Source organism: Sander lucioperca, chromosome 19, assembly GCF_008315115.2.
Source record: "Sander lucioperca isolate FBNREF2018 chromosome 19, SLUC_FBN_1.2, whole genome shotgun sequence".
Taxonomy (NCBI): Eukaryota; Metazoa; Chordata; class Actinopteri; order Perciformes; family Percidae; genus Sander; species Sander lucioperca.
Window position 1 is genome coordinate 30,040,304 of NC_050191.1, and position 27,847 is coordinate 30,068,150.

At 42.5% G+C, this 27,847-nt stretch overlaps 2 protein-coding genes across 6 annotated transcripts in view; both read left to right on the forward strand.

Annotated features, from left to right (window-relative positions):
- The window catches only part of LOC116045399 (filamin-A-interacting protein 1), a 51,033-nt gene extending 29,607 nt beyond the window's left edge, over positions 1 to 21,426 (forward strand). The window contains exons 4-8 of one of the 5 annotated variants that reach the window (XM_031293033.2): positions 1,026 to 1,204; positions 12,683 to 15,443; positions 15,545 to 15,619; positions 17,107 to 17,164; positions 20,960 to 21,426. In XM_031293033.2, coding sequence (XP_031148893.2) covers positions 1,026 to 1,204; positions 12,683 to 15,443; positions 15,545 to 15,619; positions 17,107 to 17,164; positions 20,960 to 20,997 — 3,111 coding nt within the window. In that variant the 3' untranslated portion in view covers positions 20,998 to 21,426. Of the gene's footprint in view, positions 1 to 1,025; positions 1,205 to 7,558; positions 7,883 to 12,682; positions 15,444 to 15,544; positions 15,620 to 17,106; positions 17,764 to 20,959 lie in introns of those variants that run through there. The other 4 variants (XM_035995057.1, XM_035995054.1, XM_035995058.1 and 1 more) reach the window with 4 other exon arrangements.
- The window catches only part of LOC116045413, a 977,204-nt gene that overhangs the window by 470,553 nt on the left and 478,804 nt on the right, over positions 1 to 27,847 (forward strand). The window lies entirely within an intron of this gene.

Below are 27,847 nucleotides of genomic sequence, written 5' to 3' on the forward strand. Positions count from 1 at the left end.
GACACAGTAGTGGATAGAAAATCACATTCATTTGCATTTATTTTTTACCCTGGAAATCCGGAGTTCTCGCAAGAGCACAATTTGAATTTGCTCAGCGAGTCACTCTGGCATTTAGTAATGATGCTCATTAACTATGCCCTTGTAGCCGGGCTGCACCAATCACATCGGTGTATCTGATATAGGCGGGCCAGAGGCGAGCTAAACAGATGACGATCCCTGGATACGTCACCCCGTGTATTGTTGTGATTGGTCGTAGTGTTATCCAATTGCGTGCAGTGAGATTTTCAATTGCAATGCCAGACCCTTAATCTTTCGAATTTGGGTCTGGATTTCCAGGCTATTTCCTTTCGCTAATTCTTTGTAAATTCAGATAAGATTTGCACCACAATTGGAATGAAACTTGACTAATGTTGGTGCTCTCTCTCTATATATATTTGAATTGGACGTTACTTCCTGAAGGTTACGCACGTTCCTTAAGTAAAAACAAAAAAATCACTGTTTATTTTCAAATGGGACTCGAACCCCGCTCTCCCGGGTGAAAGTCCTATGTTTGTTTGGACTTTTCATAGTGACAGGAGCTGATAATATACCTTAACAGTTTTAAAATAAAGAAATAAAATGAATAACTGTTTTAAAGTGTGTCTTTATTTTGCTGACAATTCAGTGGTGAAATTATTCAATTCACTCAAGTACTGTACTTCAGTACAGATTTGAGGTACTTGCACTTTAAATCATGTTATTTTGTGTGTTGAATAGCAGTGGTTCCTTTTTGAAAAATTAAATTTTCCATGCTCATTGAAGTCTGCAGGGTGTCATAAAAAGGCCAAACAATTGCAAATGCAGTTGGCGTGAATCAAGCCGGTAATTGTGTGGAAAGAGTCTCTCTGCTCATTGTTATCCCGCACACACACAACATCACCATAACCGTAGCTAATGGTTGGGGATATTGTGCCGACCGGCCGGCAGATGTGGCGTCAGGCTCTGAGTTGTTGTTAATAATGAGTGTTGACGTGTTTCCCCGTCAGTTGGACCGTCTGGAGGACAAACAGAAGGAGACGTACAAACGCATGTTGGAGCAGCTGCTGCTGGCAGAGAAATGTCACCGGCGCACCGTCATGGAGCTGGACAACGAGAAACGCAAACACTCAGACTTCATGAACAAGAGCGACGACTTCACCAACCTGCTGGAGCAGGAGAGGGAGAGGTGAGGGCCCAGTGTGTGTGTGTTAGAGGTGTGTTTTTATGGTTTGATCATATTCAGGATTTGGGCTGGATAGCCTATCATCTAAAACTTTTAGATGGTAGTTTAAAAAAAACAACATACTTACATACTACCCGATTCTACCCAACAAAAGAAGCCAAAGTTCTCAAATGTAAAAGAACAAGGCCGCCATTATTCTTTTGCCTTCTTATTTTTCGGAAATGAAGTGGTGTTCTGTTCCACAGCGCACATAAAAAGTACTCTCTGCTCCCTGTTCTGGGAATGTCGGTAAAGGGAACTTCCCACAAAGGCTAAATCCCAAGTCTCTTATTTGATATCTCCTCACTCCTCACTTGAACTGAAAGTCGCTCTGGCCCTCCTTCGTGAAGGCCTTCTCAAAGCTCTTATTCCTGTCCCGAGGAGCTATGAGCGAGGAGCGAGGAGGAGCTATGAGCGAGGATACAGAGAGCAGCCTTCCTGGAAGCCGTGCAGCTGAAAGCCATTGCCAACTCCGCCCATACAGCTGGCAAATTCATGTGACGCTTCAGAGAAAAGGACATCTCATCCCTCTAAAAACACGTTTCCTCGTTTCCTCTCTCCTCGCATGATTTCCTCACGTCTTTCCTTCCTCGATGGGACGCACTAAGATACGACAAAGGGAACACCCCTTATGTCTTAAATGATATTTGATTACGTTTTTATAGCCATGTAGGTTTCCTTTTCAAGGTATAATATGTAGATTTTTTTGAAAACAACTCAAACCTATGTTCTATATGTTGTGCATTGATGAAGGATTTTCATTGGACATCTGGATCTTAAGTTACCAGAAAAACAAGCTGCAGGTTTACGGATGTTTTCTGACCACAGCACAGAGAGAGAGAAACGTGATAAAGATGCCAGCATGATGCTTTGAGAACAGATATGGAATCCAGATGCCAATCTGAGTGACTTTTAGTACCTTGGATGCATCTGCCTGTCTGTCTGAAGCAAGTTCAGACAAAGCTGCTGTGATCAAACACGTTTCTGCCCTTAAAAACACACAGCAGTACGATCCTTCAAAGGCAAATTCTTGGACCATGTTGTTGGAAAAAATGCATGTCCGAAAATGACCGCACATTCTGCAGATGCATGTTTGCATTTGTCTGTTCATTAGATAAGAGCCAAAACATCAAGGTTTTGGATGATGGTTTTGATAGGAAAAGTGATGAGTTGTGTCTTATCAGACCATCGAATACACAAAGCACAGCCTGGACTGACTGCCACCCTTTAGGTTCTGAGTTGCAGGAAATTTATAAAAGTCCTAATGTTTGGGCCTTTTTGTGTGCTTAAAGCATCTTTCACATCATTCTGGTGGTTTTCATTTCAGTTTTGTTTTTAGAGACTCCTTGTGAAACTTTGTGCAGAGGAGCGTGCATTGCTCTCTTAAAGTCCGCAGAAACCTTTTGTTGCCTATTGCATTTTTTTTAATAGTATACTACTTAATGTGCGTGTTGTCCTGTGCATTGACGGATTATGAGACAATGGGCCCTCATGTATTGTGTAACAAGACACCAAAAAAAAGTATTTTGTGTCCCCCTAGTAGTCGTTTTGCATCTATTTTTCATCATTTTCTGGCTATTTTACCATAATTTCACCATTGTGATTGTTTTGCATCTATTTCGAGTTATTTCACTTTATGTGATTGCTTTGTGTCTCTTTGTGATCGTTTTACATCTATTTTTAGTCATTTTGCATCTCTTCGTGGTCGTTTTTGTGTCTCTTTATAGTATTTTTGGGTCGTTTGTAGTCGGTGTGTGTGTGTTTTTGGTCGTTTTGTGTATATTTTCACTCATTTAGAGTCTCTGCTGTCGTTTTGCATCTCTGTAGTCATTTTGTGTCTCTGTGTAGTAACTTTGGGTCTCTTTATGGCCATTTTGGCCACATTGATATTGATTAATTGATTTCGCTACACTACAGGCAAAAAGGACTATAGCTCTCATCTGGAAGAAATTGGAGGCACCTACAATTGGTGCTTGGATCAAGAATATGGCGCAATGTATGTCCATGGAGAGACTGATATATATATTGAGAGGCAGATTGGGGGTGTATGAGAAAATCTGGAGGCCATTTGACCGGTTTGTAAAAGAAGAAGACATAGCTCAGCTGCTACTAGTACGGCAGAGGTTGAGAGAGAAATGTTGTTGTGGGTTGGGACAGGGTGATTGAAAATGTTGAAAATTGTAATTGCAGGGGTGCTCTGGTATATCACCTGGAAGAGCGTGCCCCACGTACCAAGGCTGAGTCCGTACTGCAGCGGCCCAGGGTCTGAATCCGACCTGTGGCCCTTTGCTGCATGTTTTCCCCCTGTCTCTCCCCACTTTCCTGTCTGCAACTGTCCAATCCATTAAAGGCCAAAATGCCCAAAAAACATGATACAAGTCTTCCGTGATCGCCAATGCCACACAGTTGCTAGTAGCCAAGGAGGACACGGAGGATAAAAAAAAACAAAAACATGATGGACTCTTCAGAAGAGGTCATTATCTTCACTCGAGTTTCTGCGCGCGAAAGTCACCGGACGCCACAATCTTCTGAACATAGTCATACTGAGAAATCCAGAGAGAGTTGTGTGGAGCTGATACTCTTAATTAGCTTTGTAGCAACTCATTTGGCAACGACTCGAATGTAACGGACGTTCATTAATATCAAAAAGTTACACACTAAAGCTTTAAGACAAAAAAATCTTTTATATATATATATATATATATATATATATATATATATATTGTAATTGCAATGAAAAATTTATAAAAACATTGCTAGACAAGAAAAGAAATTTCAATTTCAAGACGTGTTGATTACACTTTATGGTCAATTTACTTTTAATTTCCAACTGTCCACATGCAGCTCCTCCTGGCTTCAATGCTCTTTTCTCCACTCTGATAACACATTCCTGTTGGCTGTAGTCAGGTGATATCATAAATGAAAGGATCCCGGGTGATGTCATTCCCACCAGAGATCATGCTGGCCGATTAGACGCTCTGTTTGCATAACAAACTGTTACGGGCTATTAGAACTGCACAAGAAAGGTTTGTCAGAAACCTGCTGCAAAAAGTACAATCAGTATTTAACTCCGCCGATGCTGCTGCACTCAGCTTTTACTTTAGGAAAAGTCAAAGTTTTATGTGTAAATATTTGTCTTTGCTCTTTTAAAATCTACCCAGTAAAAGCATTGTTACTTTTTCACGGATATAGACATTTGTTTCTCTTCTTTTGCTTACGAGACGGTGACTTCTTTGTGCCAATCTGAGGCCCCTGATCCCAGTCTCGTCGTGTGGTTTGCGAAGTTACAATTTTACCCAGTAAACCATGTCTGCCTTCAGAAAAATGTAGGTTTTATTCTCTGTAATTTCCCAGCGGTGGACAACTCTAATTTATGTTAAAATGCAGCCCGAAAAAAAATACCACTTTTATCCCAAGTCAACAATAAATGTGCTGTTCTGAATGTTAATAAGGATGGTAATTACTGCGGCTATAATTAGCTGCAGATCAGAATCTCTGGGTCGGATGTGTCGGCTGTGGGCTCAGTTTTATGAGTGTTCGAGTGCTCTCTTTTCCCTCTCTGACAGGCTGCTGTCAGCACTGACTGATGCTATGAATAGGCCAGAACAGAGAGAGGCTTTCTGCAGAGCCATCATCTCCCGACGAGGTTATGATGACAGATACTCTGCGTCCTCAGAGTAAGAAAGGAGCGAGCTAAGTTTAAAAGTTAAGGCTGCTCTTTACAATATCTAAATCACAGAGGAGTGTGAACTGAGACATTATGGAAACATGCAATTTGTTTAAAGTGCTCATATTATGCTTTTTGGCTTTATCCCTTTCCTTTATTGTGTTATACTGTATCTCTTTTTTGTGCATGTTATAGGTTTACAAAGTGAAAAAGCCCAAAGTCCACCCCAAAGGGATTTACCATCTCCAACAGAAAATACTGTTCACAAACTGCTCCAAACAGCTCTATTGTAGTCCAGCCTTTACTTCAGAGACAAACGTGTGCGACTCCCAATGGTTCATGAGAACAGGCTGCAATAAAAAATATTTAAAAAGAAAGTTCAAATTAACTGCAAAAGTTCAATTATTTGGTACAGTTTCTCCTTTAACTTCTACAACAAATGGCATCAACATGTTGTCATTTGATTTATCCATGAATTTTTAAAACCACAGGCCTTGTCACTGGAAATTAATGGGAGATATATTTGAGGCTTTTATCCAGTAAGAGTTTAAATTACAGGCCGCCGACAAAAGTGCAAGTATCTGAGCCACAACACACAGGCAGTTAATGTAAAAATGCTCTTGCGCCCTGTTGGTATTTATGTATAACATGCATTTGGAGCAGCGAGAGAAAGCCTCTGCATCTGTAAGCTCTTTGCACTGCTCATATTTGGCTCATTTAGGAGCCTCTCCAATGCAAACCGCACGCCTCCTCTGCTGTCTGAAGTGATGATCTCACACACATACAATTCAGCCACTATGGAGAATTTATGTCCACGTCCTTTTCCCTTTTGCACGATACGGGGGGATTATAATGAGAAAGGCTGTGCATGTCTGGCATTGTCTGCTCCAAAACAAAAACTCTCGCCTTGCATTGTGGCCTTGTTTCTATGGAAACACTGCTGGCTGCAAGATGGACAGCAGACAAATAGGTCAAAACTAGAGCAACATTTTTAAAAAAGGACAAAAATGTTTGAACTTAAATGTGGCTTCCTGTGTTATGTCATACCTGCTGCCCAGCTGTCCTTCCTCCCCAGAGAACAGAGAACAAAACAGGGGAGAAAGAAGAAGAGGAAGAGCAGGGGTGGAGCCAGACGTTACAAACATTCGGGGCTCAGATGCGAGGTGCGGGGGCGTTATTATGGAACCCACACAACTTCTGGGCAAGACCCTCCCTTCAATAGCATTACATTTAGCTACTATTGGCCTGGCGTCCATGCTTACGCAAGGCAACGAAACCCGATTTGTTTAGGTCCTACCCCCTGACCAGTCAGCTATCCTAACCTTAACCACTCGAGGTCAATGTCAACGTCAATGCCAATAACAATCGGGCTGCTTCGTAGGGCGGGACTTGCCTAGAAGTTGCGTGGGATCCATAATAACGTGGTCCGGACCCCGCATCTGCTCCATTTATGGCAGCTTTTTGCACTATTTTTTAAGCCATTTGAGATACTAGAATGAAAAATATGTCCATCATTTTGGAAAAACATTATAGTTGCCGAGGAAATAAATCATCCTGTAGAGCATATGGTGTCAAACTCAAGGCCCGTGGGCAAAATCCGGCCCCTTGCAAATAATTTTTGATCCGCCCCGCATATCAATTTAGGTTCACAATAGATTTTGGCCCGCCTAGTTGTGCACCACACCAAAAACTGTTTTTCAGACTGCAGTTATGCGACACTCAAAGCTGAATTTGGCAGATTTGTCGACTTTGAGACTCAGAAGTTCCCACAGAAGCAGAGAGTTTTCATATTCAGCCTGAGAAACAGGTTGCTGTGAGTCGGCTGTGTGGTAGCGTACTTTTAAGTACTAAACTCTATGATGGCTAAGGAACTTTTTAAGGGCTTTATGTGGACCAAACTGTAAGCAAGAAGGCTATATTGTGGGCGGCTGTGGCTCAGTGGTAGAGCAGTTGCCTGTCAATCGGAAGGTTGGCAGTTCGATCCCTTGCCCTGCAGTCCAATGTCGCATTATCTGATGAGCAGGTAGCACCTTGTACAGCAGCCTCGGCTCACAGTGTATGAATGTGGTTTCTGTACTATGTAAAAGCGCTGTGAGTAGTCGTTGAGGCTAGAAAAGCGCTATATAAATACAGTCCGTTTATATGGGACATGTAATAATACAGTCAAAGATATTTGTGTTTTTGATTAAATAAAAGCATGTCAATAAACTATACATGTGATTCTCATTTTCCAGTGTGGCCATAAGTGAAATTGAGTTTGACACCCCTTCCTGTTCTGTATCTAAGTGTTTGTCATTCTGAAACCAGAACACAACAAATGTTGAGGATGACTCATTTTCACTCCTGTCACCTAAAGAGAAGCAACAATTGATGTTACTATTTTTTAAGTTACTTAACATAGGTAGGGTTAATGGCTGGCTTAAACAGCGTTTCTAATCTTGAAACATATTTTTGTTACATCACGCTGAAGAAGGAATTAAATTTGAATTTCCCCACCAATAGAACTTTTGCTCCCTTTGATTTGTCGGTTCAGTCCGAGAGACTGTGACACAAAGTTGAAGTTATTTTAAAACCCTAAAAGATTTCAAGGCTTTTGAGAAAACATTTAGGGCTGGAGCCCCAAGAGCCACACCCCACCCCCCCCGCCCCTGGGGAAGAGCTTTCTGAACCCCTCCTCCTCTTCAGTGTCCAAACAAGGGCAGGGCCTCTGTGGCCATATATGGAGAGGTGGATGACATCACCAGCCAGCGGAGCGCTGCTGTTTAGCACAACATCCAACTTTTTTCATTGTCCACCGATGACATGTTTGGAATGTGATGGCTTTAATTCCCCACGGAGCCGGGCCCCCCTTCTTCCTTCCCTCTCTGGCCCCGTTGTAGACTCAGCAGCAGCAGCAGCAGCAGTCTGGCTTCTGCTCAGCTTAAAAACCTTCCTCAGATATGGATCAACCTGCTCTGCATCATCCCAACTTGTTGGTAAGTTGAACCAAGTTTCGTGGGGGGTTGGGGGGGTGGTTAGTAGGAGCAGACAGTGAAGGTCTGGCATCTGTTGGGAAACATGTTTTTTGATTTAAACTTGCATAACACTTGTGCTGAAACCTGTTGATGTATGCGAGTGTCCGATGTGACCGTGGGTGACCCACATTAAAGGGAAACTGCAGCAGACTCTCTCTCTCAGACACACACACACACACACACACACACACACACACACACACACACACACACAGACTCCCGCAGAGATTAGTTAAACATCTACAAACAGGTCGCTGCATTCTCTTGAACTTTGTTGGCAGCTCTGCAGTGCCTCTTACTACTGCTTTATCCCAGAGGTCTGGTGTAGATGCAAGTTTGAATTCATAAATGCATAGAAATCACCATGTCTATAAGGATTCTCAGACATCCAGATACAGTAGTAAGATACCTAAACGTATGCATGTCAAGTCAACTGGATTTGCTTTTTTCCCCCTGTACTTAAAGCTGGCACAATTGCATACTATAGAAGCGTTTTGCTCTGCATTCAAGTGTAGAAAAAAAACAGGCATAAACATTTTTGCCATACAACTCATTCTCATTACCAGTTTTGTATGATATCCTACGAAATTACAGCGGCTGCCGGCCGGTCACATGACTAAGTTTTTAAGTTTAGTGGCCGTTGCAGTTGGGTTTACCTGACAAAAGGTGACCGTCATGTGGCAGTTAAGTTTAGACACCAAAACGACTAGTTAAGATTAGAAAAAAGATCGGGATTTGGGTTAAAACACTGGTCCTCTTAAGTAGTACTCCTGGGACAGAAACACCCGTTTCCAGGGGAAATATCTCGTGTTTTCCCCTTAACTTCTTCCAGGACACGAACTCCACTCCCCAGCTTGAAAGCCCTGTGTTTATGACACAAACATCCACTCTGACCTCCTCCCTATGCGAATATTTGCGCTCCTATAAACCAGCAGTCAATGCGTTGCATACGGTAATAAATACGTGGAATACATATGAATTGCATTGTTGAATCATGTTTTGGTAAACTGACTGGTTGCTCTCTTGCTGTTTCACTTCCTGCCCGGCTGTCTGAACGGCCCGCTCCGCACGTGAAAATAGACCTTGCGCATATCTTTAGCGGAGCGGAGAACCGCTTGCCGCAGCCGTGGCTTGAATGGTCATGATTGCTCGCGGTGCCTCCGGAACACAGCACAGACGCGCCTGGTGCAAAATACCGGTCAGACTCATTGTTAGGTGTAACAAAATATGACTTTATTTACAAACTGGAGATTTGAAAGTTGGTGTTGAGGTAGGATGGAGTGGAATGGAGTGGTCAAGCGTGGTTAGGCATCCAGGAGCTTGTAACAAGAATGATTGCTGGTGAGATCTGTTTCCCCTTCTGTTAAAATCATTGACAGTAAATATGGACAGAACATGTGTGACATCACCTATTGGTTTGTGGAGATCTGCTATGAGTCGTCGAGTTTGCCGTCACGGGCGCAGCCATCTCGGTTGCGGATGTGACGATTTTAGACGAGAGGGAGGAGAGAGGGAGGCGCGAAGGAGGAGCCATAGACTGTTGGGCAGTATCTGACTGTGACGTTAGCTGAGTGTTGGCAACGCTGCTTACACTCTACGCTACGTTACACTCTACGCTACGTTACACACTTTCACTGGCAATCTGGATGCAACTGCTGCTGAAAGCTAGCCTACATAATTCGTGGTAAGATTTAGCTTCGCTAGGTTTAAAATATATCTTTGTCCCATAGTTATGTTACATATAAGACTGTCAATCACATCATAGCCACGCCCTAAAACACCCCCTGCTATCGTCGATTTTAAAATCAACAAGACCATTATTCAAAAAATTATCATTCTGTGTTGCAGAAGACTTAAAACTAGCGATTGAGACCATAAACTCATTATGAAAATGTTTACTGAGGTAATAAATCAAGAGAGAAGTGGGTCACTTTCTCAGAGACTTCTACAGAAACCGACCACCCTTTGCAACTGCACGTATCGCCCCCTGCTGGAATTCAGATAGAATGCAGGTTTAAGGCACTTCCGCATTTGGAGTACTTCGCCGAACCAGATGCTTTGTCCATTAATATTAACAGTCTATTGTTAAAATGCGTAGCGCCCCCCTATGTAGTTAGGGTTAGCGATAAGGTTAGGTTCAGGGTTTGGTAGGATGAAACAGATTTCGTCGGTGTCACAGATTTTGGTGCAACACCGGCAGGTGTGAAGGAAAGACAAGTGTCCACATGCAGATACACAACACAACACAGTAAGAGGAGGAAACTCCACACACACACACACACACACACACACACACACACACAGGCTTTAAGTGGTTGACTGTGATCAGTTGGGTAAGTCACAGCAGAAATGACTAAAGCTCCCTAATGAAGACACCTGCATATTACGTAGTGGAGTTCCTGACTTGCAGTTCCAATTCCTCCCTTTACTGAACCTGAACAGGCCTTAATCGGCCTCTTTTTTTTTCTTTTGTTCCCTCACTTGTTCCCTGCTGCTGCCTTTTTGTTCTGCTTGCCTGCCTTCCCATCCAGGATCAGGTGCTCAGTGCTCTCAGTCTGAAGGCATTTACACACCAGAGGGGGATTTTTTCGCACGTCAATATATTTTTTCAAACAGTTTTTGTCACGAGTACTTTCACACAGACCGTGAATATTAAACACGATGAAGCAACGTGATCTTTTTGTCGAAGGAATGTCAATTTTTCTGAGCTTCACACTGCTAAAAACAACAACACGAAGGCACATAGTCGGAACCAGGAACCGTCCAAGATGACAAACTTTATTCCTTTCAACCTTGACAAAGGCAGCGCATACCAGATCCACTCCTTCTGTTCTTACCTTTCACAATAAAAGACCTAGACTGCAGAACTGTTTACCTGCTGGCATGAATATTGCCAGGTGAGCATTCTGTATTTTTGTGTCAATTAAGTGTGTAAAGGCCTTGAGTCTGGTCTGTGCACCATCTTCACCCCATCTGATACTTGATGAGGATTTATTTTCTGCCTCCAAGTATTCATGTTTGTGAGAGTACTTCTAAACATTTTGATGTCAAATTAAGTCAGTCATCTGTTTGATATTAACACCAACTCACATCTTGCATTTTCAAGTTTCAAGTTTATTTCATTTATATAGCACTTTTTTTAAACGCAAACAAGTTTGCACCACAGTGCAAATAGCTGGGGTGGAAATATGAGAAGATTGAAATAGAAACCAGTTGAAACACAAATTAAAACCATGAAATACAGGTTAAGACAGGAAATACAGGAGAAAAAAACGGGTTAAACACAATTACTGTAAAAGCCAGAGAATAAAAGTGCGTCTAAAGGCACGTCTTCAAAACATCCACAGACTCAGCCTGTCTAATGGCTACCGGCAGGCTGTTGTTATGTGTGTGAGCAGTGTGCCCTTTAAGTAGTCTTTAGTCCTTCCTTCTTTTGTTTTGGCTGGCTGTTAGTGGACAGGGCTTAATCAACAAACCGCAGGTGCTCAGAGTTAAAAAGAAGATTGAGTCTCAGCAAGCTGATGAGAGACTCCTCTCGCGGAATCACCGATGTTGTGTGTAGCTCTTGACACTGAAGAGACATTTGATTTTTGAGCACCTTTGACTGTGGGCCTTGAAGCCAGAACGCTGTTGATTGGCAGCTTTGTTTTCTTTTCAACCAACCGCTAATAAAAACTTAAAACGAGACACCATCAACAAACGAAGAAGGGGCTGGTCGCTTGTGTGGAGCTGCTGACGGAGTTAGCTGGGTCGAAGTTCCAAGTCAGCCCTACTCAACCCACTGCCAGCCAACCTTCCCTTTACTAGCACACTTTATGTTAGGGATTGAGTTGTTATCCTAGATATCTTAAGAGACGTTTTGAGTCGTTCCCGTAACACTGTTCCAAAGCTGGGGAGCCAGCCTTTTTTTTCCACGACAGTCACGATCAACATGCCACCGTGGGCGGATCTGAGGGGTCTGGTGGTGCTCTATGAAGTGAGAAGTTGATATATATATGGGAGGGATCATGAAGGGGTTTGTAGACAATTAAAGGTAGGGTTGGATACCGAAACCCAGTTCCACTATGGAACCGGTTCCTACGCAAACGGTAGTATTCGGACCGGATTAGAGCGCAAATTTCAGTTCCGACAGAAATATCTTTTTTCTTTCTCCCTTTTCCGCAGAGTGGCGCACGTGCCCGCTCGTGGTATGAACTTTCTTTGATGTCATTTTTCAGTTTTTCAGGAATGGGTTTAGGAATCAGTTAGGAATCGGAATTGTTTTAAAAGTACTGGTTCGGCATCGGAATTGTAAAAATCCAAACGGTACCCAACCCTAATTAAAGGTGCTCTAAGCTATGTTGGGTGACAGCACTTCTTGTTGACGTTCGAAGTATTTTCAAACAAAACGAGGCTAGCTCGCCCCTCCCTCCTCCTCATCCCATCCCCTCTCCATCCCTTCCGTGCACTAAGCCCCCAACACCCACCCCCAAATCCTTCTTGTCGGTTATTGGCTGGAACGCTGGAAGACTTATGTTTCATGGTGCAGGTTGGCACAATTTTTTTTTGTTGGCGTTTGTGGAGCCTGGGCTGTCTACAGAGACCACATTTTTTTACAATGTGTTCAGGGAACAGGCAGCTCGCGGATAGTGAGGAGATGTTTGCTGTATGTGACAAAATGTTGTAGCTTAAAAAACACGTGACATCGCTTAGAGCACCATTAAGAGGGTTTTGAAGTTTATCCTTTTCATCTGTTCTGTTCCCCTCTCTGTTGTCTCTTAGACTCAAAAGGCTGCTGGAGCAGGAGAAGGCCTACCAGACTCGTAAGGACAAGGACCATAGCAGGAGGCTGGAGAAGGTCAGAGCGGAGCTGGTCAAGCTCAAGTCCTTTGCCCTGATGTTGGTAGATGAGCGGCAGCTGCATATCGAGCAGATCGACCAACAGAGCCAGAAGTTCCAGGACCTCACTCAGAAGCTGCAGGAGAAAGAGCAGCGTTTGGCAGCGGTCGCTGACAACGCCAAGGAGGACAGCCAGAAGGTCCTTAAGCTGGAGGCCGAGCTGGAGCACAGGGTGGCTAAGTTTGCACAGGAACACGAGGAGATGACGGCCAAACTGGCCGACGAGGAGTCCCAAAGCCGACAGCTTAGGCTAAAGCTGGCCGGACTGGCGCACAAGATCGAAGAGCTGGAGGAGAGCAACAAGGCGCTGCAAAAATCCGAGGAAGACCTGCAGGAGTTGAGGGAGAAAATCAGCAAAGGCGAGTGTGGGGATTCATCTCTCATGACCGAACTGGAGAATTTGCGGAAGAGAGTGCTGGAGATGGAGGGCAAGGATGAGGAGATAATCAAAGCAGAGACTCAGTGCAGGGAGCTGAGGAAAAAGCTTCAGGGTGAGGAGAACCACGGCAAGGAGGTGAGGCTGGAGGTGGAAAAACTGCAGAAGAGAATGGTTGAACTGGAGAAACTGGAGGGGGCTTTCAGTAGGAGCAAAACAGAGTGCTCTCAGCTTCATTCAAACCTGGAAAAAGAGAAACGCGTTGTGAAGGATCTGGGCGGTGAGCTGGAGACGGTGAAGACTCGGCTGAAAGAACTAGAGTGCTCTGAGTCAAAGTTCGAAAAGGCAGAAATGGCCCTCAAAGACGATCTTATGAAGTTGAAGTCCTTTACAGTTATTCTGGTAGATGATAGGAAGAACATGGCGGAGAGACTTAGACAGGAAGAACAGAAAAGTGATGATTTAAGTAAGATGTTCAAAGCAGAGCAGGGCAAGGTAACAGAAGTCACAGAGAAGTTGATTGAGGAGAGCAAAAAACTTCTCAAATTCAAATCAGAAATGGAGATCAAAATGACAACCCTCATCAAAGAGAAAGACGAGTTGAAAACTAAACTTGCAAGTGAAGAGGGAAAGTGTAGGGAACTAAATACCAAGCTAGGTGGTATGGAAATAAGAATGGACGGACTTGAGGAGAATGAGAGGGAAACACAGAGAAAGTGGTCCAACATGGACAACCGAAATCCAGATGAAGACAACAAAGTAAAAGGGCTCACGCTAGAAATTGAAAGACTTAAAAGCAGGCTCAAACAACTTGAGGTAGTAGAAGGAGATTTAATGAAAACAGAAGATGAGTATGATCTATTGGAGAAGAAATTCAGAACAGAGCAAGACAAAGCGAATACCCTTTCTAAGCAGCTGGAAGAAATGAAAAGTCAGATCGCCAGAAACAAAGCCATAGAGAAAGGCGAGGTCACGAGTCCAGAGGCTGAGCTTAGAATTCGCTGCAAGATGGAGGAGGCTAAAACCAGAGAGCTGCAGGCGGACGTCCAGGCCCTGAAGGAGAAAATCCATGAACTGATGAACAAGGAGGACCAGCTCTCCCAGTTGCAGGTGGATTATTCTGTTCTCCAGCAGAGGTTCATGGAGGAAGAAGAGAAGAAGATGAGCATGAGCCATGACTTTGCCAACCTTACCAAGGAGCTGCAAGCCACAAAACGCTACAGTTGCGCTTTGAGGCCCAGTTTGAACGGTAAGAGGATGGTTAATGTCCCGGTTACCTCCACCGCAGTGCAGACAGATGTGATGGCGAGTGAGGTTGCTGAGGACGACACGGCGGCCGGCTTTATCCGGAAATCAGTCCTTGAGGAAAACCACTTAATGAGCAACTTAAGACAACGGGGTCTTAAAAAACCAACAGTTCTTGAGCGATACCCTCCAGCTTCAGCGGAACTCGGGGCAAGAAAATCGTGGATACCCTGGATGAAAAAGAAGGAGGCCTTCACACTCACTCAGACCACTTCTGACAAGACAAATCGTGCATCCTTGCTTCATCCACCGGAGATGACCAAACCAGGCCAGCCTCTGCACATCCGCGTGACCCCAGATCATGAGAACAGCACTGCCACCTTGGAGATCACCAGCCCCAGAGCCGAGGATTTCTTCTCCAGCACCACCATCATCCCGACCCTCGGCCTTCAGAAGCCTCGCATCACGATCGTCCCTAAGCCCACAACCGTGGCCTCAAAGAGCAAAAACGATCTGTTGGGAAGTCTTGATCGCACCAAATCCCCGGTCACGATAACCACCATCTCCAGGGCCAAGAGTCCGGACAAAAACAACGGCTGCAGCTCGGACAGACATCAGTCGCCGGTGTCCATTATCACGGTCAGCACCACTCCTGTGGCTGAAGCATGCGCTTCATCGGAGCCTCACGACATTACCGCAAGCCGCACGGTGATCAAGATGACCCCAGAGAAGCCACCTGGGCCAACGCCTTTCAGGAAATACAATGGCAACAGCAACATTATCACAACAGAGGACAACAAGATCCACATCCACTTGGGTCCACAGTTTAAGAGACCTTCCGAGGGCTGCGGTGGTCAAGTTCTGACGCTCAGAAGTTCAGAAAGCAGCAAGGAAATGTCAACAGGAACGGTGCTCCGCTCTCCACGCCAACTGTCGATGGGGAAGATGACTCAGAGCAAAATGACAAGCAGCATAACAATCACACCCATTACCTCGGCATCCTCCAGGCCGACACAGTCAGTGGTAAGAGCTTTGGAGAGCATTATGTCCTCCATCTTTCTCTCCGTCTTTCTAAATACTGTACGTTGTGACTTCTGAACAATGTCTAATCTTTTACGTTGCAGTTGCTTCTGAAATGTTTCAATATGAAATCAGGTGGTGGGTGCTCCCTAGATAGCACTCTCTCCAGGTATAAAACAGTGAGTTTATGAACATATGATCTCACTGGTATGAATTAACACTGGAATGATTTAACATGCATTAAAACCCACATCACAGAGCGAGAGAGAGGCCTTTCTAAAAGGTCTTTCTAAGGGACAAATTACCCAACTGCCAAATTCACTCCTTTTAACCAAACACGAGCAGGAAGTGACCAATTTTGACATTTCACTTTTTTCACTTTAAGAACTTACATTTACAGATAAGCAGCTTTAAAACCCTCATATTGTTACCCAACCTGATGTGAATTAATTCATTTCCACACACTCACGTAAACAGACCCAGTAAGCATAACTTGGACATTTCAGTCACTTAGACAGAAACCCAGTGGATGGTGGGCAATCTTTTTAGCAGCTTATAAGGTGAGAAAAGGATCATCTTCATCACAGCTCTATGTCCACAGCGCTGTGGAGAAAAGTCTGGCTACACCACCAATACATTCTGGGATAGGAGAAAAAAAACACTCTGGGTTGTTTGCATTTCTTTAAACCAATCACAATTGTCTTGTGATTGCAGCTTCTTTGATTTTACGTGGTTAGTATTAACTTAAATGAAAGCGTAAGTCATGTTTTTTTGTTGCTTTGTACGCGTCTGGCATCGTTTTTCCCACCGCATTAGCTGCTAAATTTTATGAGCCGCTCAGTGACAGAAATGTCTGAGATGGATTGTAATATGTAGTACAGTGATCCAGGAAAAAAACATGCTCAATGGGAAGCTCACCTTTCCTTCATGTGCGATCCCTGCGTAAGCATTTCTACGACACAGTTACATAAGAACTATTAACCAGTCCCTCCAGGATTTCGCGATGTCGCGATCGCAACGATTCACGCAAATTCAACCAATCACCGTGAATTTGGTGTGACTCGCAATTTTGACCAATCACCGCAACTTTTCCGCAAATTTGACCAATAACCGGAGTTTTCCGCGACTTCAACCAATCCCAGCAGTTCCCGTGCCAGACTTTGTGTCAGTATGTGACTCTGAGAGCCAACGACCAAGCGGGAGTGAGAACGGGTTGACGTAACACACGTACGTCGCCAAATTCATTTCCTTGTTTCCAATATGAAGACGATAGGTTAGGAAATTAACAATGTAAAGATCAACAAGCCAGTAACACATATGTTCAAATTTGATTCATTCAATAAATTTTGTTTTGTTTTAAATCCACCAGCCATTTCCATATTATACCAACATTTGCGGCATCCTGTGCCTTTTTGGTAAGGTTACTAGGAAAACTCAGCCCTGAGTCATTATATTCTCCCCAAAACAAGTTTCACTGTCTCTCGCAACTTCACTGCAACAAAAATACAAAAGACATCGCAACTTTTATTGCAATTTTTCACAAAAGCTTCCACAAAATCAGGCATTTTGGGCCCCAACGAAATGGAGGGACTGATTAACAACAACCCAGCTCTGTTTTCTAGGATCCAAATCATTTCCTAATGTTGCTCTGTTGTTTTTTTTCCAGCCCAGTTCGGATGTGCAGCCAGCTCGGAGCGCGGCCACGCGGATCCCACTGTCAAAAGGTATGAAACCGAGCAGCAAGGCGCTTCTGGGCGTATCGACGGTGACGAGGTTAGAGTCGCGGGCAGAGAGCCAGTCAATGAAAATCGAGCTGAGGAAGTCAATGGTGTGCAGCTCTGCCTCTGTGGCAGGAGGCAAAAACTGAAGCACAAGAGCGCTACCATGGCAACAACTCAACGTGAATGCTTCATGATTGAGTTTGTCACTGAATCTGCCGCCAAATATGAGTCACAGGCCACATCAGTATAAATACACAAATGGGACTGTGTGTGTGTGATATTCCAAACACTTTTATTTCATTCAGACCTTCAGTTTGCAACTTTACATGTTTCAGGAAATATTTTATGTAATTTCAAAGGCAGGTTTTATGTTATTTTTAATTGCCACTGAAGCACCTCTTTGCATGTCTCGTTTGCATTGGAGTGCATGTTGATTAACTTCATCTTGGTGATAATTTTGGCCGCAGCTCTAGACTTGTTGTCATCATTTACATTTTTTCATTGCATGTGTTTATTTCACCATCGCTTTTGGGAGGTTTTTCCACTGAATTGTCGATTTGTGACAGGCACCAAAATAAAAAAAATATTTATCTCTGAACCAAGTATGGCATTGCTTTGTAGCATTTATTTGTTTGTGTGTGTGTGTGTGTGTGTGTGTGTGTGTGTGTGTGTGTGTGTGTGTGTGTGTGTGTGTGTGTGTGTGTGTGACTTAAAAAGCGTGTGAGAATCAACCAGGAAACCTCCATAATATTAACACACGCTGCTAAATAAGCAGTCCTTCCAGAAAAATGCGGAGTTTTTTTGTGATTGTAGCGGGCAAAAATCCTTGATTATGCGGCACGTTTTCTTAAAAAATGCGATGGAATATGCGGGATATTTATGCAATTTTATGCGATCAAATTACGGGAACTTGCAAAAACTGCGGTTTCATCGTGGCTTCATCGCGGGGTTTGCAGCTTTTTGATGATGTTCACGTCGCGTAATTACGTCACTTCATAACGTTCCCATGGCAACAGGGGAAAATGGCTGCTCTTGTGTGAAGTAAACGCAACATTTTTCAACTTTCTGCTAAGATATATGTGACTTTTTTGCAATGAAAATGCGGGTATTATGAAATCATGCAAGCCCCGCATATTTTGCGCGGAAATCGGCAATTTATGCGGCGAAAGTGCGGCGTATGTGAAAAAATGCGGAATATGCGGACTTTGGCTGATTATGCACTGGATTATGCAATCGCATAATCTCGTTTTTCTGGAGGGACTGAATAAGGCACAACTCAACAGCCATTCAAACTAATTTTCCGAGCTAACGTTTCATGTAATGGTTCCATGTAGGGCTGGGTTTCACCACTGATTTTCCAAATCGATACGATTCTGATTCAAAAAGGTCCCGGTTTTGATTTCCAATTCAACATTGATTTGGGACATTTCAGTTGCAAAAGTGATCTTGCCTAGATATGAAAGAGATCCTACAATTGTACAAGGTTCCCTCTAACCTGGTGCATTATTAAAAGTATAAATCTTTACATTAGGAATTGACCCCAGTTACATTAATGTGCTCTTTTTAAACATGAACACACTACAGCAGGGGTGTCAAACTCAACTTTACTGAATGATTGCCACAACGGAAAAAATAGAATCACATCAAGGGCCAGATGTATAGTTTACTGACAATCTTTTATTTAAGAGAAAAGTGAAACATCTTTGACCGTATTATAGTATGTGTTATTAAGTCTTCTCACTTACAGTCTTGTCGACATAAAGTCCTAAAAAAGTAAGAAAAAAAGTTCCTTAGCCATCATAGAAAAAACAATGCCAAAGAAGGTCGCAAAAGTGCTAAAAACGTAGAAAAAAACGTTGGTAAAAGCGGCAAAGACATTGAAAAAAAGTGCCAAAAAAGATCGCAAAAACGTCAGAAAAAGTGGCAAATGCTAGGAGGGCCAAAATTGATTGTGAACCTAATTGATATGCGGGCCGGACGACTTTTTAATTGACTGATGGAGCCCTTTTAACCCTTGTGTTGTCTTCCTGCCGATGCAACTTTTTGTTTTTCTGGGTCAAAATTCAAAATGTAAACTTTTTTTCAACGTTTTTGTCGTCTTTTTCAACACTTTTGTTGCTTTTCCACCTATAGTTTTTTTTCCAGACTGATCTCATGAAATGGCGTATGTATGACACGGCAATTCGTATGCCATTATTGGCGTGTTATCAAGACGCATACTCGTTTTTTAGCGTGTTTATCAACGCCGTTTGGCCTCCATTAACTTACATTACCTTGCGATTGCGTGTGAATTGACGCCGTAGCGAGTAGTATGAAAGGGCGAAAAGCTGCATAGGGATGTTGGTCGGGGGGGGATGATGGGTCAAACACAGGACTTTCACCCAGGAGACCGGGGATCGTGTCCCGCGTGTGACGTTTCCTTTCCACGTTTCTTCTTTTCTTAAACCCAACCAGTTCTTCTTTTCTTAAACCCAACCAGTTCTTCTTTTCTTAAACCCAACCAGTTCTTCTTTTCTTAAACCCAACCAGTTCTTCTTTTCCTAAACCCAACCAGTTCTTCTTTTCCTAAACCCAACCAGTTCTTCTTTTCCTAAACCCAACCAGTTCTTCTTTTCCTAAACCCAACCAGTTCTTCTTTTCCTAAACCCAACCAGTTCTTCTTTTCTTAAACCCAACCAGTTCTTCTTTTCCTAAACCCAACCAGTTCTTCTTTTCTTAAACCCAACCAGTTCTTCTTTTCCTAAACCCAACCAGTTCTTCTTTTCCTAAACCCAACCAGTTCTTCTTTTCCTAAACCCAACCAGTTCTTCTTTTCCTAAACCCAACCAGTTCTTCTTTTCTTAAACCCAACCAGTTCTTCTTTTCCTAAACCCAACCAGTTCTTCTTTTCCTAAACCCAACCAGTTCTTCTTTTCTTAAACCCAACCAGTTCTTCTTTTCCTAAACCCAACCAGTTCTTCTTTTCCTAAACCCAACCTGCTTGTGACGTTTCCTAAACCCAACCGTAGCCTCGCGATAACACGTCACGTGGCTTTAGAAAGTGGCGTGTGTGTTTTTACGCTGTGACGTTGCAGACTGCCGTCCGCTGTATACAGCGTAGACATATACGCGGATCGCTCAGAATGCGTACAGATAACACGCCACTCGGCTTTAGGAAAGTGGTGTGTATGTTTACGCAAAGTCATGGCGTCATGTTGTTTTTTTCTGCACCTTTTGACGTTTTTGTGTTTTTTTCCCCACGTTTTTTAACCTTTTTCCGACATTTTTGTCACTTTTTTTCAACGTTCTTTTATCATTTTTTTCCCTCCAAATGCTATAAAATTAAATAAAACGTGTGAAGAGCGTTGTAGGAAGCCATCCACGTTTTTTAATTATTATTTGGTTCAAGGAAGCCCAAATATTTGATATAGAAACTTTTTGAAAATGGGTCAAATTTGACCCGAGGACAACAGGAGGGTTAAAATGGTCATGTCAGTTTTTCTCTCGCCAAAATATAGCCCTTTTTAACCCCCTTCCTGAAAAGCTATCATGATATACTGTAGTAGTTGGTACCATGGATTCCAATTTGCTTCAAAATTGTGTAGGCTACTGCTTCTCAGAGTCATAACTCAATAAAATCAGAACACACATAGGCTACATGATATACATCTTTTCAGAGACAGAGACTTACGCTTCGAGATGGGGTCATTATCGCCAGTGCTGTTTGAGCAGCAGTCTGAAAATAAATGTGACTGTTGAACCAAAATGAGACTAAAATGTGGCCTTCAAGGAAACATGTGTTGTAATTTTCTACCACAGGTCCGCTGATGGACGCCGCCTCAGCAAACAGACCTTAAGATGAGATCTGTGATGTCATGAGAAGAAATCTAAAAGGTGTCTCTCTTATAATATCTTCAAGTCGAACCAAAAGCACGCTCGGATTGCCACAGAGATCATATGTCATACGAACGATGAGCTGAGGGCGTCAGGGTGTTGGAGACGTGTCTGAGTCAGCAGAACGGGCCTGTTCTCCCTTTTTTAAGATTCTCTTTTGGGCCTTATGGCCTTTATTTGATAGGATAGTATGAAAACAGGAAAAAGGAGGGGCGCCCTGATAGCTCATTTGGTTGAGCATGCACCCCATGTACTAAGGGTCAGTCCTTGCAGTCCACTGCAGCAGCCCGGGTTCGATTCCAACCTGCGGCCCTTTGCTGCATGTCGTCCCCACTGTCTCTACCCACTTTCCTGTCTTCATCCGCCTATCAAATAACGACCAAAAAGCCCCCCCAAAAAATAGATTAAAAAAAAGACAGGAAAGGGGAGACAGAGAGGGGGACGACATGCAGCAACGGGACACGGGTCGGACTCGAACCCAGGCCACTGCGGTAAGGACTGAATCTTAGTATATGCACTGTAAGAAATGATTCTGTGGTCATGTAGATTTTAATTAATGTATTAGGTAAAATATATTCAATATGATTGTGTTTTTGATTTTGAGGCAAATATTTAATTAAATTTTAAAAAAAAATGTTTGGAATAAAATCCAACCATTGTAGTTAAATAAAACATAAGCATTATATTTATCTAATCCCAAATAGAGAGAATATTGAGTTAATTCAAATCAATGTAATCAAGCTAATTTTAATTGAAAACCACTTCCTGTCAACCTAGCTAGCTAGCAGCTATAATGTTACCCAGCATGCCGTTCGGCTGTGTAAATTTGTAGGCTAAATGTAAAATTATTAGTGTTAGAAATTGTTAAAGTCACAAATAGTTGTGTGCTATGGTGTTTTATCCTATTAAAGAGAGTTAGTTGTGGGTTAATTGTCATTGTAAATTTACAACCATGAGTAAGAAGGGTACGAAGTTAACAGGGCTCCCGTTCTGAAGTTACTCGCAGATCAATTTGGCCGTAGCGTTCTCTGCGGCACTGGTATTACAGTATGTGAAAAATTCATATCATATGGGGAATTAATATCTGTATACCGGTATACTCCCCAGTGCTACTGCAATGAGTTGAAAGCACAGAAGTGAATTGCCAATAAAATTCTTATTTGAGTATTTGGTAAGTTCTGTACTTTCTGGGCCATAGACTAGTTGTTCCTAAGAAAGAATATTTAGATTTAATTCATTGCATTGATTAAATACAAATCGATGTGCAGATTAATGTAGATGATTATTACTCAATTATATATCATTGATATGTAGAATTAAATTAATTTTTATTAGTACTATTTACACATTAGGGAGTTTATCTTTTTCAAATCAACTCAATATTTTTGTTTAGGTTATAATTAATTCTGTACTGTTTTCTATTCGAATATACTCATATTAAATGGATAACTATTAAGGGTCTCATTTAATTCATATTTACTCAATACCAAACCATGTGAAATTTAATTAATAATATTGTTTGTAATCTGTTGCCTCATTTTTATTGAGTAGATATGGTGTATCTTTTTTTTTACAGTGTGGGGCGCACGCTCAACCAGGTGAGATACCAGGGCACCCACTTTCTATTCTCTTTTACCAAACATTCATTGATAAATTATAGGTAATAGTTATATCTCATGTGTTCCATAGAAGGGCAGAATTTTTTTTTTTTTTACAGTTTATCGTACAGTGGAAATGTTGGTTTTACGCTGGATTTAAAAATTGCTTCGGAAAGTTGCTGAATTACTTAAGTGTATGGAAAGTAGCCAAGGTAAATCAATGGCATGTAGTTTTAAAGTGTATTTGACTGTATAATAAACATAAGAATGCATTATTTGTGTTGATGAAAAAGGCACTTGGGAGTTTTCAGTTTTGTTTTCTTTAGAAACAATAAAGACACTTTCCCTCCATTTGTAAGCGTTTTTTTGTTGTATTTTTTGGCTGCTGGGACATTTTTGTCAGACATACATGATAATGCATATTGCATTTTAACTGTCTACCAGTGGATTTGTCTGATAAAAAATAAACACTGAGGCATTCAAGGTGATTTTTAACAGTTTTTATGAATGATTGTTTTGATACGGTGTAGCTTATATAACTGGTTTGTGCTGCGAAGCGACTGGAAGTCGTTCATTTCCTACGGAGATTCGCAGACCGCATGCGAGTGGGTCCGAACCGATGCGAACGAGTGCGGTGTGAAAAATATCGGGTCCATTGGTCATCCGGATGCGTTAAAAAAGTTGAACTCGTATGACGGGCAACAGACGGTTCCTATCCGACAATCCGAGCGGAAGTTAGCGTTAGGGCTGAACGATTAATTGCATTTTCGATGATATCGCGATATGTTAAAACGCGATTTCCTAATCGCAAAGGCTGCGATTTGGTCACATGACTCGCGAGAGCAATCAGTCTGCACTCCGTAGAGAAAGCATCAACTAGCACGCTAACGCTACGTCGTACCTTGATCTGATTTCTGTCATTCAAACTACTCTGAGTTGTAGTTTAAAACTTTTACAGCCATTTTAATAAAATTTTAGCGGTTAGCTCCGTTATAAAGATATGAGTGGAGGAGCTGCCACTGAGAGGGGTAACAACCAGACTGATAAATGACGTTCGGGGAGCTTTCACAGCAGCGTGGCCGCGGTGTTTCAACAGTTTTATTAGTACAGTTAATCCCACGGCAAGAACACCAGCAACATGCTAACGTAACGATAGCCTCTCTGAACAAGTACACACGGCAGCACGCAACTTCACGAGGGGGAGGGGCTGGAGGCAGCTCCTCTCTGTGCACTGTAAAAAAATTACACTTGTGTGTGTGTGTGTGTGTGTATAGATATATACTATATTTTTACTTATTTAACTGTCTAGTGTGTAATTGTGTGTTCATACTATACATTATTATATTATTCTTTGTTGAATAATACAGAAGACAAAGAGCTTAAAAAAATAATCGAATATCGAATCGTAATCGCAATATTTGGGAAAAAAATCACAATTAGATTATTTTCAAAAATCGTTCAGCCCTAGTTAGCGTTGCAATGGTACTGATAAACAAATCTGAATTCTTAACTTTTAATGAAAATAAATAATGATTTCATAACGATATGTTGTCATGTAATCGATTAATTTTGGAGTATGAGAAAAGTTCTTCCGTGCAGAAACAATGCATAGGATACCTGCAATGGCTAAGTTGGTTAGTAGCAGACATCGAACTATTGACATTATATATATATAGTTGACATTATACCGCTATATCACATTTAACCGACCTGACATATCAACATCCTGGGCGACTTTTCTCCACGCAGCAGCCTTTTAGCCTGTTTATATCTCTATAGCCCTATATTCTACTCGCTTCCGACGCTTTGAACGGTGTAGCCTAGTACGATGTCCACTGGGGGCGCATTGCGTATTACGGAGCTGATTCCAAGTGCCAGTGTGAAGGCAGCGATACCACAGCAGCACGTATCCCTATCCGTCATCACATTGGCCTTTCGAATAGGCCTGGGGCACGGTCAATCTCAAAACGGTGTGCGCTGTTTTGCTACGGTTTGAACAACACGTTTTCTCGGAACGGTGTGAAACTAGGGGTGGGAAAAATAATCGATTCTTAGATGCATCACGATTCTCTCTAGAATGATTCGATGCTCGATGCAGATAAGTTAATAATCAATTACTTTTTTTTTTTTTTAAATGTGTTGATTTTTACTTAAAAGTTACTGTCTCCAGACAAGTACAAATCAGAAAACAGAGTGACTGAAAGAGGATGGGATAATGGACAACAACTTAGAGTTTAGGAAAGAGTGCAGAAAAAAACCCACAAAAATGGCCAAAAGGAAAAAAAATTAAATATTGTATATATACACATGATCTAATAAGACATGCATAAAATAATTAGGCAAAACACATATAGGCTGTTCATCTACTTTATCACATTACATCTGACCAGCTCATCTTTCATGTTCTAAGAAGCCAATTCTCCACCTTTAAACATGACTGGGCCTCTGACATGGAAGATTACTGGGAGAGAAGGGGACTTTCACAAGATGTTTAAGGGCCCTGACACACCAACCAGACGGCCGACCGTCGGCAGTAAAGCCAGTTGGACTGATCAGTCGGGTCCCGAGGTCCAAAAAATGCCTCAGAACACACTGAGGCGACGCCAACTTGAGCGTACGCTCTGCGCGTGCGCGAAACGTAATACGTCTCCATAGCAGCAGGCGGCGCTGCTCTGTATTGTTTCATTAACAGTCTGATTATTTCCTAGAAAATGAAAACCGGCAGCTGATTGGACGAACGCGTCACGTGGTTCTTTTTTTTCTCTGGAAATTCCAAGGGGGTAAGCTTCGCTTCAGCGCTCGAATCTCCTATGGCACTATTTTGATGCTACAAAGTGATCACCTCTCGTTAGCATTCCATTGACTGCCATTCATTTTGACGTCACTTTGACAGCGAATAACTTTACATCTGAAGCGTTTAAAGACTCTATTTGTCCATTGTTTATTTCTAAAGAAACACGACAATGTATAAAAGGCTCCATTACCTTGTACCTCACGTTATGGCTCCGTAGCAGACGTTTTTGTAAAAATAGGCTAACGATTGTGTCATAACCACGAGACTTACTGTCGCATAGTAGAGGAATTACCGTATAGTACAGGAGAAGCTCGCAGGCAGTTTGGACTTACATTAGCTGTTTAAGTTTAATTACTTATGTTAACTAGCATTTTAGTTAGCTATAATTAGCCTGTGTCTATGTTATCTCCTTACATATACCTACGCTCTCCTTCTCTGCAAGATTGGGAATGATTGAGATTTCTCTTGGCACAGCTACCAGAAGACTTCCAACTTTCAGACAGGTTGCTCACGTCACATTTACGTCGTCTCTCTCAGTTGGAGGCTGCGCAGTAACGCTCAGCGCTCACCGGAAAAGTGCTTCTAACGGCCTTCACTGGTCTCCGTCCAGAGCAATGGGATCTGTTGGTCCATTCTTATATACAGTCAATGGGAAATTCACAGCCAGACTGTCATGGCAGCTCGTTCAGAATACAATCTCATATTGTACTAAAATAGTTCACCGAAACGTGTTTCTGAAAACATTTTAAGAGAGAAATAGGCCGTGCAGTTGCTGAATCTGTCTTCATTTCAGATTGACAAAGGATTTCAGATTTTCGTCAGATTTTGAGCGGCTCATCCACTCCCCATTTCTGGGTGAGTCCTCGACTGCCCTGTCTCTGACTGAACATGTCAGGTCGGCCCAAATGAAGGCCGACGGCTCCTCGGACGGCCAACGGCACGGGACACACAGAACAGACTCGAGTCACCGACCTCGCCAGACGGCCCGACGCCCAATTATCGGGCTGGTGTGTCTTCTCTCTAAAGCTGCAGACACACCGACCAGACGGTCGACCCTCGGCAGAAAAGGCAGTGTGACTGATCAGTCTCCCCGAGTTGGTCAAAAAATGCCTCAGAACACACCGAAGAGACGAGACGTAATACGTCTCCATAACAGCAGGCAGCGCTAATCTGTATTGTCGCCCAAAAATGAAAACTGGCAGCTGATTGGACGAACGCATCACGTGGGTCTGGTTTCTCCGGAAATTCAAAGCCAGACTGTCATGGCGGCTCGTTCAGAATACGATCTCATATTGGACTAAAATAGTTCACCGAAACATGTTTCTGAAAACATTTGAAGAGAGAAATAGGCCGTGCAGCTGCTGAATCTGTCTTCATTTCAGATCAACAAAGGTCAGTTTAAAAGATTTTCTTCAGATTTTGAGAGGCTCTAGTCACGGCTCTGTCTCCGGAAGTGTTTTTCCCCATTCAATTGTTTCATTGATGTTTCGAAAATTGCGTTATAAGTCTGGAACCAAGCCAACCAGCTACAAGATGAATGGTGACCATAAAACATTTGATTCGACGCAAAAATACATTTTGAAAAAGGCAAAAAAGGCAAAAGGTACAAGACCGTGTACAGAAACTATCAGAGACTTCAATGGCAGAAGCTCGCTCTAGCCGTTCGCTGTTTTGCGGGTACAGTAAACGTTTCTATGGTAACAACGAATTGGACAAATCAGAGATGTTGCTGTTACGCTTAGAATTGTGGGTAATGAAGTACTCATCCAAGACATCGCGAATAAAATACATTTATCTGAAAACAAGGTTGGTGCCCCATTAACTTTTGGCATCTATATGAGCATATACAATCGTCATGTCGTAGCTGGTTTTAAGTCTACCATCGACGGTTACGATTTTATGGCTTATACTCCAATTGTCAATGGAGAAATTGTATTATATAAAAATCCCATTGATTTTCTCCATAAGGATTTAGAATATCAGTCATAATGTCGAAACCATCCGAGGTAGACTGACCCCAAGCTACGTGGTTGTGAAACGAAGGTTTCTGCTCCTGTAGAAGCTAGAAGTCTGTATGAAATTAACCTTGTTTTAAGAAAAACATGTTTTATCTGCGATTTAATGGAGAAAAACTACACTACCCACAATCCTAAGCGTAACAGCAACGTCTCTGATTGGTTCAACTCGCTGTTACCATAGAAACGTTTACCATACCCGCGAAAACGCGAACGGCTAGAGCGAGCTTCTGCCATTGAAGCAGTACACGGTCTTGTACCTTTGCCTTTTTGCCGTTTTCAAAATGTTTTTTTTGCGCCGAATCAAATGTGTTATGCTCACTATTCATGTCGTAGCTGGTTGGCTTGGTTACAGATTTAAAACTCTATATATAAGCTATTTTCGAAACGTCAATGAAACAATTGA